Source organism: Leptopilina heterotoma, unplaced genomic scaffold (assembly GCF_015476425.1).
Source record: "Leptopilina heterotoma isolate Lh14 unplaced genomic scaffold, ASM1547642v1 Lhet_12, whole genome shotgun sequence".
Classification (NCBI taxonomy): Eukaryota; Metazoa; Arthropoda; class Insecta; order Hymenoptera; family Figitidae; genus Leptopilina; species Leptopilina heterotoma.
This window is the reverse complement of record NW_025110837.1, coordinates 345670-364166: the sequence shown is the minus strand read 5'-3', so window position 1 is coordinate 364166 and position 18497 is coordinate 345670. Positions and strand designations below refer to the sequence as shown.

At 25.3% G+C, this 18497-nt stretch overlaps 2 protein-coding genes across 2 annotated transcripts; both read right to left on the bottom strand.

Annotated features, from left to right (window-relative positions):
* Positions 1–1797: 1797 nt before the first annotated feature.
* LOC122509788 lies at positions 1798–13200 on the bottom strand. Its single transcript, XM_043624039.1, has 10 exons — positions 13087–13200; positions 12470–12617; positions 12185–12319; positions 11143–11220; positions 9074–9166; positions 6793–6958; positions 5486–5588; positions 5274–5413; positions 2110–2341; positions 1798–1928 (listed from the first exon to the last, which is right to left on the bottom strand). Exons 1-6 carry the CDS (start codon positions 13198–13200, stop codon positions 6924–6926), a joined length of 603 nt encoding a protein of 200 aa, XP_043479974.1. The 3' UTR covers positions 1798–1928; positions 2110–2341; positions 5274–5413; positions 5486–5588; positions 6793–6923.
* Positions 13201–14431: 1231 nt separating this feature from the next.
* On the bottom strand, positions 14432–18159 carry LOC122509716. Its single transcript, XM_043623947.1, has 3 exons — positions 18028–18159; positions 17410–17652; positions 14432–14863 (listed from the first exon to the last, which is right to left on the bottom strand). The coding sequence occupies exons 2-3, from the start codon at positions 17648–17650 to the stop codon at positions 14739–14741; spliced, it is 366 nt and encodes a 121-aa protein (XP_043479882.1). The 5' UTR covers positions 17651–17652; positions 18028–18159; the 3' UTR covers positions 14432–14738.
* Positions 18160–18497: the final 338 nt, after the last annotated feature.

Genomic DNA, 18497 nt, shown 5'->3' with positions numbered 1-18497 from the left:
ATTTATGAATGCAATGAAAAATTTTATGAGGAAGCAAAGTGTTCATATAATGAACAAAGAAAGTTTAGTTTTTATTTTACAATAGTTTATAACAAAGATCTATAAAATAAAACTTTTTCTTTTCTTATTAGATGTCAGAGTGTCTTACGGATATGGGTTTTGTAGTTAACGATTTAAGCTTTAAGTTCAGCCTAATTAGAAGTCTCTATCACGTCAAGTTTAGAAGGGAAAAAATACTGAAAACCTTCAAAAACACGATTTTTTGAGTCTTTACCCTCACTTTCCTTAAAATCCTGACGTGATATGCAATTTTGGACCTCTGAATCGCGTTTAGCGCACAAAAAATAGTGGAAAGCACTCTGACATCTAACAAAAAAAAAACCTAGTTGACCTGTGTAATTTATATTATCTTCCTAAAATAATTATTTATTAGAGGCTTACGTTTCGTAATAGTAGCAATTTTACTGAATACATATCGCAACTCATCAATAGCATTACTATCGGCCCAAAAAGAACAGGCCCCTGACTTTGAAAGCTCACAACGCAGGTAAAAAAATAGTAGAGAGTTAAGACAAAGTGAAATACGTAGCTTATTTATCTAGTTGTTCGTATACAAAATTCCATAACTTAAAACAATTTTTTGTTTAAGTTATTGATTTTTAATTGAAAAAAATACATGGTTTTTTGCATGTTTTTAAGAATAGGCTACTTTGAAAGCATGTAGCTCATTTAAAAAATATCCAATCGACATACTGATTTTTTTCAGTAATATTTGTATCTTTCTTGAATATATAGTGGAGAATTTTTTTAATTTTTTAATTAACTTTCGGAGATTATTTCACTCAAAAATAAAAAGTTATTTCTCTTGCAAATAGAAGCACAGCTTTGAAATAAAATGCAAATTATGTAGAAGTTTTTCCTTAAACAGAAACAATTTGAAAAAACTTGTAAAAAAATTTTGTTTAATATTTATTTATGAAAATGTTTTTCGTTTTTTGCTTTATTACTCTATTAAAGCAAGGTGCAGTTGGACATGAAACCCTTTTGTCAACAGTAGAGAATTCTATAACAGTAGTTGACTACCGCACTTTTTTATATGAGGCTTCTATTGTTATTAGTTATTTACAACTTTGAAGACTTTTTTTTAGGGATCTAGCAGTGGTATATTAAGAAGGGCCTTTAAACACAAAATATTTTTCTTTTGCTTGTAACACTTTTAAACCAGGTAAAGAATTGTACAATGTTTATGATATTATCAAAGGTTTAAAATTCCTTAAAGTAACATGCAATGTTTACTCAACTTTCAAGTCAGACATTAAAAATTAGTAGACATTTAAAAATAACTTTAAGTTTCATTCTAGCGTTGTCTTTAGGATATCCTATATATGTCCTTTAAAAACCTTTAAAATATCCGCAAGATATGAACAGGATATCTTTAAAATATTCTGGGGATATTTCAAAGATATCTTAAAGATATTCTAGAGGTTTGCGGTTTGAATATCCTCCAGACAACTTAGAATATCCTGATTATAATTTCAGAATATCCTGACATGATGCCAAGATATCCTCGGGATATCCTTTTGTTATAAAGAAATATTCAATAATAAATAAAATTTAATGGAAATTTAATTTAAATATATTTAAAAAATAAATAATATCACATTGGTTATTTAATAATTACTAATATTATTATTTTAATTTACTTAAATACATTTATTACAAAACGTAGAAATCATGTTTTAAGAAAACAATATTTTCCATGTGCTTCATTTTGTTCTCTCTCTTTCTCCCCCTCTCTTTTTATTTCTTCCTCTTATAGCTTTATTCTCCATTTCTCTTTTTTGGATAGAAGTAGTGATCGCTTTGACTCATTATATTGACAATAAATTATGTATACCTGAAACTCTCTTGGCCGCAAGAGTACATCTCTGAAATAAACGAAAATTATTTATTTCTACTTCACTTTGATCGACTTTAATGTAACTGAATGTAAATTTTTATTAACTCATTATCAATTCAAGTTATAGATTTTATTAGTACATATTTTATTAAAATTTTTAAAAATTTACTTTGAACAAAAAATAAATTAAAAGTTAAACATTAATTTACCTTTTAACAATTCCTCTTCTGAATTATTTGAGGATGAACTTTCTTGATCATCATCACTATCATTAGCAGTGTTAATAATAAGAGATTCAATTTACGCTTCAACACATTGATCTGTTTTTCTTGATTTCTCTTCTTCCGCTTCAGCATGTCTAACACAATTCGACCATAGTAATGGTGTTACATGATCCAAGGCCTCTAAACATAAATTGTGACGCGATCTGAAGAAAGGGACCTTAGAAGCAAAAAATTATAGGTTATGTTTGCAATTTTTTAAATGAAAATACAAAAAAAGGATCAACTGTCAATAAAAATTATTTATTTTTAAGTCTTCATTAGAACTAAAATATTTAATAAACACTGATTTTAGTTTGAAAAAAGTAAAAAGAAACTTTCAATCAAGAAAAGTTTAACACTAACATAACCTTAAAGTGATTTGCTTCTAAGGTCCGTTTCTTCAGATCGCGTCACAATTATGGACATTTTGAACTTTGTGAACTTTATTATGCTTTGCAACATAATTTTTTGTAAATGCCCATACAAGTTCAATTGGGTTAAATTCACAATGAGCAACAAGCAACCATAATAATTTTATTTCACTGCCACGAATTTCTGTTTCTATTTTTTCAAGTAACTTCGTGGTGAAACATGTGTGTATTGGTTAACAGAGCGAGGAAGGTATATATCTATATATTTTTCCTTTATTTTGATTTAAAAGCCCACTGTACGGTAATATTCTGAAAACCCACGTGTTTCAAACATGAAAATTATCTGACACATACGCATTCGACAATTCTCATTCTTATATCATATGAATGATATAATAGAAAGAATGTTATTGTTGAATTTAAAAGGACATTGTTTCCCAAATTTAAAGATCCTCTAACAATGAGGCACGCGTCAAACTATATCAACTGATAAGATCTGTTTTAACAACATGTAATAATAGATTTTATGAATGAAATTATGTAATCTAAATTTCTCTTTAATTAAATATTATATTTTATTTTTGATTAAATCTGTCGCTTTGTAACCAAATTAGAGGAATCTGCTCCAATAATTATTCGGTAATTCAGCTTTTTATTCTTTTTAATTTATCCACTACTAAGTAAGATAATTTTTTTATTTTCTGTTCGTAGGATAAATACATAAAATAATAAATTAACAAATTAAAGTTAAATTATAATAATTAACACAATTTTTTTAACTATAAAGAAATCTTTTCTTATGATATAGTTTTTATATATAAATAATTTTGTAAGTTCGGTTGCTATGTTTCATATAAATTGACTCAATATTAACAAAATAAAACAAAATAAATAACAAAGTTCATTCACCTTAGAATGATTTCCTTTTCACTTATTAACGGAAATTATTTCATTTCTCCTTTATTACAAATCTATAAACAAAAATTTAAATAAAATTTAATAATAAAATTTTCTAAATCCTGCCTATAATTAGAAGGTCCAGTTTTCCCTATTCCCTAAATTAACTATTTTCTAACCAAATAAATATTCTTCATAAATATAAATTATGCAATTATTGATTTATTTAAGATATTATAAATTATAATATCGAAAAATGCTCAATATTACTTTTATTTACTTAAAGAAATCTATTTATGTCTCTGAAAAATTGACTAAATAGTTAATAGGGTAACTGTACCAATTGTCGAGGGTTTTAGGCAACATGTGACTTTGACATTTTTTTTCTCGGAAGTAAATGCACTTTAAAATTTGATTTTTGTATATTTGGACGAAGGATCTAATAATGTTTAATATTCATATTTATTTTTTTAATATAAACTAAATTGTTAAGCAAAAAATATATTTAAAAGTCAATCGAGCAAAAGCACCATTTTTCGATGGTCTTGTGCTAATTTCTCGAGGGTCTGTTCCAATTGTCGAGGGTATGACATTTTTAAACATATAACCCAATATAACCTAACAATTAACCTGTACAGATATTAGAAAATCGAGTAGATATTTATTTTTTTGATAAAAATATTATAGAACATTACCAGAAAACAAATATATTTATTTAACTATAATTGAATAATTTATTATATCGATATAAAACATTTTTATAGTAGATGATACAGGACAGAAAATTATTTAACTGTTTTTTAAACTTTTATAAATATAAGTTAATTAAATTTAATCAATTTTGTTAATCAGACATTAATTGAAAAAATAAATTAATTTAAGTCACATTAAATTTGTAAACGAATAAAATAAACTTTAATTACAAACTGTAAATATAATGGTTAATTATAATTAAACTATAGTACAAAATTTTTTAGTTTTGAATTTTGCATTTTTTTATTAATTTTTTTTCGGTCTGTTATTTTTGTAAGAATGTAAGGATAATTATTTTTCTAATATTTCCATACACTAAAAAAATATGTTTAAATGTCCCACTTCAATAAGTGTTTAGTGTGAAACCTTCTTGAACATTTCAATAACATTTTCGCTTATTTAGATTTTGATAAAAATTTCTCAGTGCAAGTGTTATATTATAATTATATTGGGCGTTCCACGCCAAATCGGAAATTATTTTGCTTTTGCATCTCAAATTTTCTTCAAATATTTTTTTTCTTTTAGTGCTCGTTGAAATGAGCTAATATGATTTTTTCAAATTTTTTCATCAAGCGGATTAAGAGATGCAGGTTTTTGAAAAGTCACGAATTGTTCATCATATTTTTTACATGAAAATAAATAAAATATTTCAGCTTTACTTTAACATAATTTTCATTAAAATCTAATAAAACGTGTTTCGCGATATTAAAAAGTTTATTTTTCCAACTTAAGAAAACTTTCTGGTCAACGAAAACTTAAACGCGTAACTAAACCGATTTTATAAAAATCAAAAACTATTGGATTGTTTATTTAGAAAAATAGGCAAGAAACCTTTAAAATTTCACATTTTTACAACCCGTTATTTTCTACGGGTATATTGACCTAAAAATCCCATTTGAATTTTTAATTTATATATATAAAATAAAATAATATATACCCAGAAACTGTCTCCTCGCATAAAAGGTATTGTTTGAAAATTTCCTAATTTGACTGGTTATTTTTCGTAAATATAAAATATTATACATAACTAATAATAGAAAAATTTAATTATTGTTTAATAATAAGTTGATTTTAGTAGATGTAACTTACTCTCAAGAAAGCAATTCGATGCCCGATCCTTGGAGGATAGTTTGAAATTGGGCCCCGAACTTCTTTTAAATAAAAAAATACTTCAATGTAAAATTTCTTCTTAACTCAAATCAATTCGGACCGCCTCTATCCCTGTGTTTCTGCAAGAACAAAATATAAGTAGAAAAGTTGTAAAAACAAAAAAGTAGTATACTATATTTTAGAATATTTACTTTTCACTTCGTTCATCCCGAATTTTACAATTTGAGAGCCACGATTTTATGAAGCCGTCTCTTGAAAGATCTGTCTCTCCTATTAGAATCTCTTCGGAAGCAGCTATAAAAGTAAAAAATGTACTAAATAAAATAAAAATTTTCATTTTATAAATATTGTAAATTGCATTATTCTCATACATCACTAAGGGAAGTGTTCCGGTTGTGGGCACCCTTTTGTTTTTGCCTCATAACATTTGTCCATGTGCATATTATACAAATATATGTGTACGAATTTAAAGCTAGAGGTCTAAGGTGACTGTCAGTGAAGAAATTAAATTGATTCCTTTAAATAAAAAAGTTTTATTAGAAATTTAGTGAAATGGGAATTTTTTGACAAAAAAAATTTTGTACCCGGTTGTGGGCACCCTTGAAAAATCCGCTAAAAATGGAAAAATATTAAAGGAAACCAACACAAATAAAGAAGAAATGAAAGTTTCTTTATTTTAAGAGAATTTGCCGGGATAAAGAACAAAAATGATGACACGTTTTCACACTATGCTCATCGCTAACAAAAGCATAATGCTTGCATGTGAAGTAGCTAGTACGTATAACATAACGCACTTCGAATGCACTGAACGACTATATTCATCGCATTTAATGGAGTTTGCGGCTGTCACTTTCCTTGGCAGAAAGTTTAGATAGATGAGACAGTAGTCCTCATCATTGTCAGATGGTAGAGCCTCCTTAACATAAAGGTGCCCACAACCGGGAATGACAGTCATTTTTTAAAAAGACCAACACATTTTGTGATGCAGGATTTTGGTTAAACACGAAGGTAAATCACAAAATATAATGACAACACTGCAAAAAAAAAATTAAACCCTTTTTTTCTGAACGAATCTACACCCATATGTTCTCTTCGAAAACAATACAAAATTACTTTTTTATTTATTTAATGCAAATTTTCTTTATTATGCTCACAGCTATTACACAAATGCATATATTTGTTTCGTTATCAATACGAAAAGTCCGTATTGTCAACGAATACGACTTGCAATACTTAGATCAGTAAAGCCTGCTTGCCGTCGAAGTTTACGTAGGGGTGCCCACAACCGGCGCACTTCCCCTATATAATTCAATAACGAAGTGCAATTAAAAATCAGGTTTTTCAACATTTCTAATATTTGATGTTGGTACACTGAGAAAACAATATATTTGAATCAAACATGATTATCTTTGATAACAATAAGCTACAATTTTGCACTTGTAGATTAATTTTTTTTAAATTAGTTTGTTATTTGATATATATTACAAATATTACTTACAGGAAACAACATTATATAGTTCTGTGTTTCTAAACACAAATTTAGTTTTATTTTTTCTACCAAAACAAAATTTACGACCCATACTAAATGTCAAAACTTTTTGTAGTAAAGCGGAAACTGTCAGACTGGCATTAATATGTTTCCCCACGTTTTTCAAGGCCGAGATCTATAAAAAGTTAAAAATTATTATTGTAATATTTTAGGTAATTTTTTAATCGTAAAGTGTAAAAACATGAAAGTTAATTTCTTATATTTATTCCTACAATATTAAGATGAAATATTAAAGGATTTTTATATAATACATTAAAAACATTACACGGCGAGATGAGTTCAGTAGGGAAAGGTATAACAGCAATGCATTTGTCATTATTTCGAGACAGGCGAGTTTTAATATTCTATTTTTAATTCTTTCAAATCAAAAAGACAAAGGGTGCATTAAATATTTAGCATTTAGATTTATGATTTGATAATTTTAAAAATACACTTATCCCATTTTTTAAAAGACACGATTGATTTTGGAAGTAAAAAACTGAATAATTTAATTAATTAAAAATATAACAAATAAATTTTGCTTTTCTTCTTCTGTTTATAAATAATTGTTAGAACATTTTATTTAACATAATTCATAAATAAACCTAAAAATTGATTTTTAAGAACTTCAATTATTTTTCTGTTTCTAAATCAAGTTGTGAGATTACCAAAAATACTGTAGTGCGATTATTGTATTATTTTCAATTCAATTGATTTACCGACTATCAAACTTTGAAAAAAAAACTGAATTTATTCGAAACTGATGATATATATATATATAAAAATTACAAAAAATGTTACTTGTGCTATTATGCCTTTCCAACACACATTTTTCCAGAGTAAAACCTAAAGTCTCTTAGTGCATTATGTACACTGGGGTTAAAAAGTTTCAGTACCTTTGTACTGATTACTTTTAAATGCTCGCTTCACTTCAAATTCAAATATTTCTGTAAAAATAGATGTTAGAACTATCAAACTAGGATCATTTTAAAGTTCAATAAATTTAGAGTCAAATAGGCTAAGATATAACCAATTTAATAGTGTAAATATTAAAAAAATAATTCTTTAAAGTTAGAGATTTTTTGTGAAAATTGCGATTTTGAAATCTGGAATTCAAGCGCACGCCAACTGAAAAAATTTTTTTTAAAGATTTGATAGTTGCACAATATCAAGTACAAATTCCATTCTTAAATTCTAGACCAAAATAATTCACATATATTAAGTATTTTTTTCAAATTCTATAAAAATAACTTCCCTTGCTCTCGAAATTTTTCAAAGAATATTAATTGCAAATTCGTCGTTTCCGTTCAGTTGTTTTATCAATTAACCACACTTTTGAAAAATATGCACCTTTTTTTATTGAAAAATAAAAAAATAGACACCTTGAATGAAAATAAGGAATAATAATAGATTTAAAATTTGTAAAATTATAAGAAGAAGGATTTTCATGTAAATAACTTAAATTTCCTAAGATGAAGAGGTTCTATATTTTTCAAAAGTGTGGTTATTTGATAGAACAAGTGAATAAAAACGACGAATTTGCAATTTATATCCTTCGAAAAATTTAGAGCAAGAGATATTATTTTTATAGAATTTTAAGGAAATACTTAATATATGTAAATGATTTATAAATTAAGTTTTACAATATTGAAGTATAAAAAGTAAAGTACATACTACTTTTCCACGAAACGTTTTATCCGTTTTAAGTTTTTCTTCAACTAGATCGAAGGTCTCTTTATCATCTATTGGGAATATTTTTAAGTCGGGGTCGTGTTTCTATTCAAAAAAGAAGCAGTTGCAGGTTGAACGTTGCTTACACCCAAAGCAGTAATATTTTGCAATTGCCGACGCATTAATTCGGTTGTTACTCCTATCCTATTTACTTTCGTTAACATTGCTTTACTGTAAGAGTCGACTGAATGTAAGAAACTCTATTTTAATATACTTAAAGTAGGTTAATTACTTAGACAAATAAATAAATAATATAATTGTGTAGATTTTCGTTTTTATAATGCGAAAGGACATAAAACCTTGATAATTTGCAGGAAATAATTTTGATTTTTCAATTCATTTATAAACTAAATATAAAAGTTACCGACGGATATTAGAAGAGGACTTTTTTCCAATTATAACATTACCATTACCTTTTTTGGAGAAATTAGTTAAGCAGGGAATGTTATACAAAGTAGTTATTCCAGGACAGTAAAAAAAGAATCTTGTTCTTATGTAAAAACACAGAAAGAATACGTACGGTTTCCAAAATCTTCTTCTTGATTTTCAAATGCCGTTTTATGGTTCCTCTTCTTTTCCATACTGCTACCGGTTGTTTCATTTAAAGCTTCCCCTATTTAAACATAAAATTGTGTGAGAAAATAGTTTCATTGTACATAAAGAATTAATGTTTTAAATTTAATTATTTGAATACAAAAATAAATAATTTATTGAATAATAGAATATTTCTTAAAATTGAATTTTCATAATAAATTTTATCAACAAATTTTTGAATAATTGAATTAATTGACGTATTTTAATGAAAATTTTAAAGAATCATTTCATTTTTTGAGAAGTTTGATAAAAAATTGTATTAAAAATAATTAAAATTCTATAATAAGTTTTATTATTTTTGAAAGTAATTGAATCTTTGCGAAGAATGTTATTTAAATTTTTTAAATAATTGAATTCTTTGAGGAAATTCTATTAAAATAGGGTCAGTCCATTATATTTCATCTGAAGCCGTTGCGGCCTATTTTTAAAAAAATCTCATAATTTGTAAAAATGATATTTAATATCCATAAAATTCATTTTTCAGAATTATTTTATAAAATATTTTGAATTTAACTTAGAATTTTAATTTTTAAATTGAGTTGGACAGAAAAAAGGTTAGATTGACAGTTATGAAAATTTAATAAAAAAGCATGGAAATAATTTAGATAATACTTTCTAGATTGATATTTGTTAAAAATGAGCTAATTTACTTGTATAAATAGATTTTTATGTAAACATACTCAAAATAATAGATAAAAATTGATTTTAAAATTTACCTATGAAATGTCGAAAGTCACTACATTTTAATTAAATTTTTCTAAAAAGTTTATAAATTTTAAAAAATTTATTACTATTTAATGTTAAGTATTTTCAATGTACTTTCATAATATGTGGTAACTTTTTAATTTTATAATATAGAAATATGAAAAATTTTACCTTTAATATTGTGTGTTTCATGTTTTTTATTGATTTTAATTACTTATTTCTTCTCAGGTGCAAGACTAAAAAATCCAATTTTTGTCTTAATATTTAAGTTTGAACTTCTTTTCCATTCTATTAAATTTTGGTGATGGAGAACGAGCTACTTTTCATTTTAAATTTAGTTTAAAAAATCTGCTGAAAAAAAGAATTTGTTGGTTAAAATGCAAGTAGATTTTTGCATGACTATTGAGATAGCCAACTTCAGTGTTATAAAATTACCTGCATTTTAACCAACAAATTCTTTTTTTCAGCAGATTTTTTAAACTAAATTTAAAATGAAGAGTAGCTCGTTCTCCATCACCAAAATTTAATAGAATGGAAAAGAAGTTCAAACTTAAATATTAAGACAAAAATTGGATTTTTTAGTCTTGCACCTGAGAAGAAATAAGTAATTAAAATCAATGACAATCATGAAACACTCAATATTAAAGGTAAAATATTTCATATTTCTATAGTATAAAATTAAAAAGTTAGCACATATTATGAAAGTACATTGAAAATACTTTACATTAAGTTGTAATAAATTTTTTAATATTTATAAACTTTTTAGAAAGATGTAATTAAAATGTAGTGACTTTGGAAATTTCATAGTAAAGTTTTAAAATTAATTTTTATCTATTATTTTGAGTATGTTTACATAAAAATCTATTTATACAAGTAAATTAGCTCATTTTTAACAAATATCAATCTAGAAATTTGTATTATCTAAATTATTTTCATGCTTTTTTATTAAATTTTCATAACTGTCAATCTAACCTTTTTTCTGTCCAACTCAATTTAAAAATTAAAATTCTAAGTTAAATTCAAAAAATTTTATAAAATAATTCTCAAAAATGAATTTTGTGGATATTAAACATCATTTTTACAAATTATGAGATTTTTTTAAAAATAGGCCGCAACAGCTTCAGGTGAAATATAATGGACTGACCCAATAGTAGATATTGAAAATCATTTAATTTAGGAAATTTTTTTAAATAATTAAATTCTTTTTTATACAGAATAATAACAATACAAATTCTATTAAAACTATTTGATGACTACCTTGATTATAACCAGGAAACATAAATTTCTTACCTGGTGCTGAATTTCCTGAAACCGTTCCAGTTGAAGGCGATTCTGCTGAAGTTGATGGCTTTTGATTTTGAAGTTGCCCTATTTAAACATAAAATTGTATAAAAAATATATATTCATTTAAATTAAGAATTAATGTTTTTAAATTTTATCGATCGATATCTTCATGTTGCATAATAATTAAAGATGCCTGAGTAAAAAATCATTATTTTACATTACAAGGATACAGTTAGTATAACTTCTTTAAAATTACTTTTATCATTCCAATTCAATTATTACTTTCTAGAATAAAAATTCTAGAAAGTAATAATTGAATTGGAAAAGAAAGAAGTTAAGTTAAATAATGTATTATATTAAAAAGTTCTTTCAGAATTTTTTAATCCGTTTGTCTATGATTCAATTTTACAAAATTCCAATCATTTGGAAATTCTTCAATTAAATATATATTAGACAATAAAAACTTCAAATAATTTTTAAAAAATTCAATTAAACTTTTACAAAAATAATAATTCTGTAGAATTCTTAATTAAAAGTATAAAAAATTCAAATTTTCAAGAACTTTAATATAATTTTTAAAAATTTACATTATAATGCTTTTAATATTCAAAATAATTTAAGAAATTTAACTAAAATACTAAAATATTATTTTTAAATAAAGTTTTATTACAAAATTCCACAATTTAATTATTTGAATATAAGAATAAATAATTTATTAAATAATAGAAATCTTTGCGAAGAATGTTATTAAAATTTTTTAAATAATTGAATTCTTTTAGAAAATTTTATGAAAATAGTAGATATTGAAAATCATTGAATTTAGGAAATTTTTTTTTAATAATTAAAATTTTATTGAAAATTTTATTAAACTTCATGAAAATAATTGGATTTCCAGGAAGAATTTTATTATTTATAAAGATAATAGTAATTTTGACGAGAATTTGAAAAAATGTTGAAATGATTGAATTATTGCAGTTTTTTGTAACATCTTTAAACTTCTTTTTTTAGTGTTATTAACTAAATCATAAGGAGACGTAAATTGGTTCACCTGCTGTTAAAGTTTCTGAATGCGTTTCGGTTGAAGATGATTCTGTTGCAGTTGATGCATTTGAATTTAAAACCGGTTGACAATTTTTAGAAAGTGATGAAGAACTGTTCCTTTCTTGCTGTTCGTCATTGGGAACTATAACAATAATAAAAGAATGTAATTGTTTACCCAATTGTAAAATACTGTTACAGTAATATTATACTGGCAATATTATAAATGCTCGATGTAATGTTACACGTTACTTGGTATTGTAAAATACTGAATAATTATATTATTAAATTTAACCTTTATTCGTTTCCCGCGATGCCAGTGGTATAAATGTTTTTTTAAAACTATATTCGCCTTCATTTTTATCGTTTGAGGATAATTTTTTACATCTCCGAGCCCTTGTCTTCTTCAGCGTTTCTTCATTTTTGGTCCCTACTGAAAATCCCTATGTAGGATCCTACATAAGATCTTACATAGAATACTAACTATAAATTTATAAAAAATCCTAGAATGATTGTAAGAATCTACGTAGAAATCCATAAAAAAGCACATATGGATTTGGCACAAGATTTTTTATGAGAATTGATATAGGAACGCGCATTCGTGTTACTGGATAAAAATATACGTTGATTCCAATATGATTACCTACATCTTTTCTGACATAATTTTGGTGTCAATTTCCTATGTCAATTTCCTTTGTCAATTTCCACCATACTTACCAATATAAAATCTTACAAAAATTCTTAGTTAAAATCTTACTTAATAATTATTAAAAATTTGTCTATATAGAATCGTAGAAAAATTCCTCCATAAAATCTTACTTAATTATTAAAAATTTACCTATATAGAATCATACCAAACTTCCTACATAGAATCTTACTTACCCTATTAAAAATACCCACATGGGATCTTACGTGGGTTCTTATACAAAAACCTGTATAAAATCCCAGATCCCACGTAAGAATCCACATGGGATCCCATGTAAAAGCACATGTATATTTGGGACACGATTTGAAACAGGAATTCATGTGGGAATTTGAGTTTGTGTATATCTACATAAAAATCCACATGAATTTCTATATGAGAATACATAAAGGATTCTATAAAGGATTTCATATGGGATTTCATATGGGTTTTCATGTTTCATATATAAGATTTCACAGAGGATTTCATAAAAGATTTAATATGTGATTACATTAGGGATCCATTGTGAGAATTTTCAAAGGATTAAAAATTATTTAATTAAAAATTAAATAATAAATTGTATTAGCATTTCAAATCATCAGGAAGAAAAAAAATTCGATAATTTGAAACACTTCTTCTGAGCTATAAACTCTCAATTATATAGTGTTAAAAAATCATGTTAACAGGGGGAGAAGTCGCTCTCGCCACCTGGCGGTGAAAGTATATGAACTTTGTTATTCTGTATCATTAATAAAAAAACCACGTGAGATCCTATGTAAGATCCCATGTGGAAAATTATATGGGAAACAATATACGATGTCACCTGGGATTTCATATAATTCTCATTCCTATGTAAAATCCTACGTAAGATCTCATATGGTTTCATATGCGGGAAATAACATAGGAAATTACATGGGATCTTACGTAGGATTTTACATAGGAATGAGAATTATATGAAATCCCAGGTGACATCGTATATTATTTCCCATATAATTTTCCACCTGGGATCTTACATAGGATCTCACGTGGTTTTTTTATTAATGATACAGAATACCACAGTTCATATACTTTCACCGCCAGGTGGCGAGAGCGACTTCTCCCCCTGTTAACATGATTTTTTAACACTATATAACTGAGAGTTTATAGCTCAGAAGAAGTGTTTCAAATTATCGAATTTTTTTTCTTCCTGATGATTTGAAATGCTAATACAATTTATTATTTAATTTTTAATTAAATAATTTTTAATCCTTTGAAAATTCTCACAATGGATCCCTAATGTAATCACATATTAAATCTTTTATGAAATCCTATGTGAAATCTTATATATGAAACATGAAACATGAATTCCTGTTTCAAATCGTGTCCCAAATATACATGTGCTTTTACATGGGATCCCATGTGGATTCTTACGTGGGATCTGGGATTTTATACAGGTTTTTGTATAAGAACCCACGTAAGATCCCATGTGGGTATTTTTAATAGGGTAAGTAAGATTCTATGTAGGAAGTTTGGTATGATTCTATATAGGTAAATTTTTAATAATTAAGTAAGATTTTATGGAGGAATTTTTCTACGATTCTATATAGACAAATTTTTAATAATTATTAAGTAAGATTTTAACTAAGAATTTTTGTAAGATTTTATATTGGTAAGTATGGTGGAAATTGACAAAGGAAATTGACATAGGAAATTGACACCAAAATTATGTCAGAAAAGATGTAGGTAATCATATTGGAATCAACGTATATTTTTATCCAGTAACACGAATGCGCGTTCCTATATCAATTCTCATAAAAAATCCTGTGCCAAATCCATATGTGCTTTTTTATGGATTTCTACGTAGATTCTTACAATCATTCTAGGATTTTTTATAAATTTATAGTTAGTATTCTATGTAAGATCTTATGTAGGATCCTACATAGGGATTTTCAGTAGGGTTGTCATCCGTACTAACATCAGTAATATTTAAATAGTATTCAATTTTGTTTTCTGCATCCTCTAAGGTGTCTGAAAATAGACAAATAATAAAAAATCTTCATTTCTTAAAATACCTTAATATCAATCAGTGTTACTATAACATAAAGAACATTCTGATTCAATGAATTCAATTAAGCTTTTTCAGAAAAATTAATTCTAAAGAATTTTTTCTTAAAAATATGAAAAATTTAAATTTTCAGAATTTGAGGTTTCATTTTTATTGTGAAGTTAATACAAAAATGTGTAAGAAGAATTTTATTAAAATTTTTATTTTTAAATAATTTTAATTCTTTTGAAAAAAGTTATTCAAATAGTAAATATTGGAAATCATTAAATTTAGAAAAATTTTTGTCCCTCTTGGTGAAATTTTTTGACTTTGATAATTAATTTAAAAAAATCCAGATTGAAAATGAAAAAAAGGGCGATTTAGGGAAAAATAATATTTAATAGAGAATATTCAACAAAGTTCTTATTCAACAAGTTTTCTTATGACGATTAGATGTTTCTATGGGCGTGAATATCAATCCGCGTTTTCCAAAACATAGCAAACTGACAGCTCAATATGGGAGGTTAGCCATGGCCGACTATATCAGGTTGCACCGTTTGCGTAGTACAGTAGAAATGAACGTGAGGAACAAAAATATTAAATGTCAATTATACTCTCATTGTTTACTATTACATTTATTATTTGTTTATTTATTTATTATTGTTATTATATCTATTATTTATTATTTTACTTACTTTTTTAAAATATTATTATGGAAAAGTATTAAAACAATAAAGGAAAATTTTTTATGAAAAAATTATTAAACAAATAAAATTTCTAAACAAAAAAAAGTAAATAATAAAAGATTATGAAATGTATAATTTTAAAAATTTTTTATTGTTATTTTTATTATTGATATTTTTAAGTATATGAAAAATCTAATTTAAATATTTCAGAAAATTAGTTTTAAAGTAATTTTTTATAAGGAATTCAACGGTCATAAAATAAAAGCGGACAGAAAATATTTTGACCCTTTTTCAATTTTCATTTTTCTTAAAAATTGGTGGATGTCGAAACACACGCGTAATTTGGTAAAAAATATGTTTTTAAATCCATGAAAAGAATTCCAAATGAAATCGATGATTTTCATAATTACCTATAGAAGTATTGTTTTGAAAAAAATCTTTGTTTTTAAACTGAAAATTCTAAAAATAACATTGTTATTCAATTTTTCTATATGGAAAATTATTTGTTTACTTATTTAATTTCTGATCAAAATTTAATCTTAATTTTTCTGTATTTCTATTTTTCATCAATAAAAATTATGATATGAAATTATTTAGAAAAATAAATGTCAAAAAATGCCCTTTTTTAATAAAAAAAAGCTGCAATGTATTGAAAAAAGACGAAAATTTAATAATCTACTTCAAAAATTGTTAGAAAAAAATTGCAAACATCAACGTCGTTTTCTCAAGACAAAAATGGTTTTCATAATTGGAAATAAATTCTGAGTACCTCCGTGTTTCAGAAAAAGGACTTTTTTCATAAAAAAGATCCAATTTTATGACAAAAATTATGTTTAATAATATTTTCATAAAAAATTTACATTACTTTGTTTTATACTTTTCCATTATAATATTTCTAAAAAGTAAGAATAATAATAAATAATAATAGATAAATAAACAAATAAATATAATTATTTATATAATATTAAATAATAAAAGTATACATAATTAAACATATCATAATTTTTATTGATGAAAAATAGAAATACAGAAAAATTAAGATTAAATTTTGATCAGAAATTAAATAAGTAAACAAATAATTTTCCATATAGAAAAATTGAATAACAATGTTATTTTTAGAATTTTCAGTTTAAAAACAAAGATTTTTTTCAAAACAATACTTCTATAGGTAATTATAAAAATCATCGATTTCATTTGGAATTCTTTTCATGGATTTAAAAACATATTTTCTACCAAATTACGCGTGTGTTTCGTTACAAAAAGTAAGTAAAATAATAAATAATAGATATAATAACAATAATAAATAAATAAACAAATAATAAATGTAATAGTAAACAATGAGAGTATAATTGACATTTAAAATTTTTGTTCCTCACGTTCATTTCTACTGTACTACGCAAACGGTGCAACCTGATATAGTCGGCCATGGCTAACCTCCCATATTGAGCTGTCAGTTTGCTATGTTTTGGAAAACGCGGATTGATATTCACGCCCATAGAAACATCTAATCGTCATAAGAAAACTTGTTGAATATTCTCTATTAAATATTATTTTCCCCTAAATCGCCCTTTTTTTCATTTTCAATCTGGATTTTTTTAAATTAATTATCAAAGTCAAAAAATTTCACCAAGAGGGACGAAAAGAGGGGAAAAGTGTGGAAGTTGAGGAGAAATCGCTCGCTACGCCTATGCGTACTTTTAAATATTTCCCACCGTGCAGCGTCCTTAAAAGGATAAAAAGAGGAAAAATGAGAGTTTTTCGTAAAAAAGGAGACTAACTGTGATCCCTGAAATTAAAAGTAAAAAATGTGATGTATGTAATTTAAATGTAAAGAATATACACACCAGTGAAACGGAAAAATTTTTTTATTGTCCACAGCTCTCCGTTATCAGTCCAAGTATTATCTGGCGTTGGGTTATTCTTCAAAATATCTCGAAAGTAATTTGAATTGGTTGTTTGAGGGAAGTATGTATCCGTCAAAACATTTTCATGGTTAAAGAAACCCCACTTAGTGCGTATAATTTCAACAGCATCATCGTCTCCATCAAATTGAACAATTGCGAAAACATTTTTGCTTGGATTCATGACTGAAACATATTTTTTAGATGAAAACATTCATCCATTTTAGAAAATTTTAATGGAATCTACACATCCTGTTTTGTTATTAATTAATAAACGACACACAAAATATTAAAACTATTTAGATAAATTAAAAACATTTAACATTTTACCAGAAATAAAGTATTTAAAACTAATTTTTAATTAATTTACCATAATCTAAAATAAAAGAAAAGCAATTAAAATTAAATATTTACTTATTTACGAATTAATTTTTTTTTTAATAAAAAGAATAATTTTTGTAAAAAACACACATTAAAGGAAATAAAAAATGTCGTTTATTTAATGGTTAGAAACTAGAGATAAAATAAATACAATGGAAAATTTTAGAAAATAAATATTACCTGTTACTGCTTATGTGAATTTTAAGATTTCAGTCAGCCACACTTTTTTTAACAATTAATATTATATTAATATTATTATCACCTTTATTCATGTAATATAATACAGCACTAACCGGTCAAACTACAGAACAGATAACGTTTTTCCTTGCACGCCGGCACGATAGGCACGCGTTGTCTGGTAAAATTTAATCTTTTGCGCAACTCCGTGACGCAGCTTTCGAACTCGTCATTTTCAATATGTACTGGATATGAAATTTGCATTATAAATATCTGTTTTTTTACTTTACACATACATTTATTATTTAATTAAATACCTACTTTAAATAAAGAAATGTAGAACGAAAATTCCCAATACATAAAAATTTTGTGTTTTTGTTTGTAAACGAATTTACAATCTCATATTACATCGTGCTATTATTCATACTACGGAAGTCACGTGATTCTCTTACGCTTATGTGTTACCATGACAA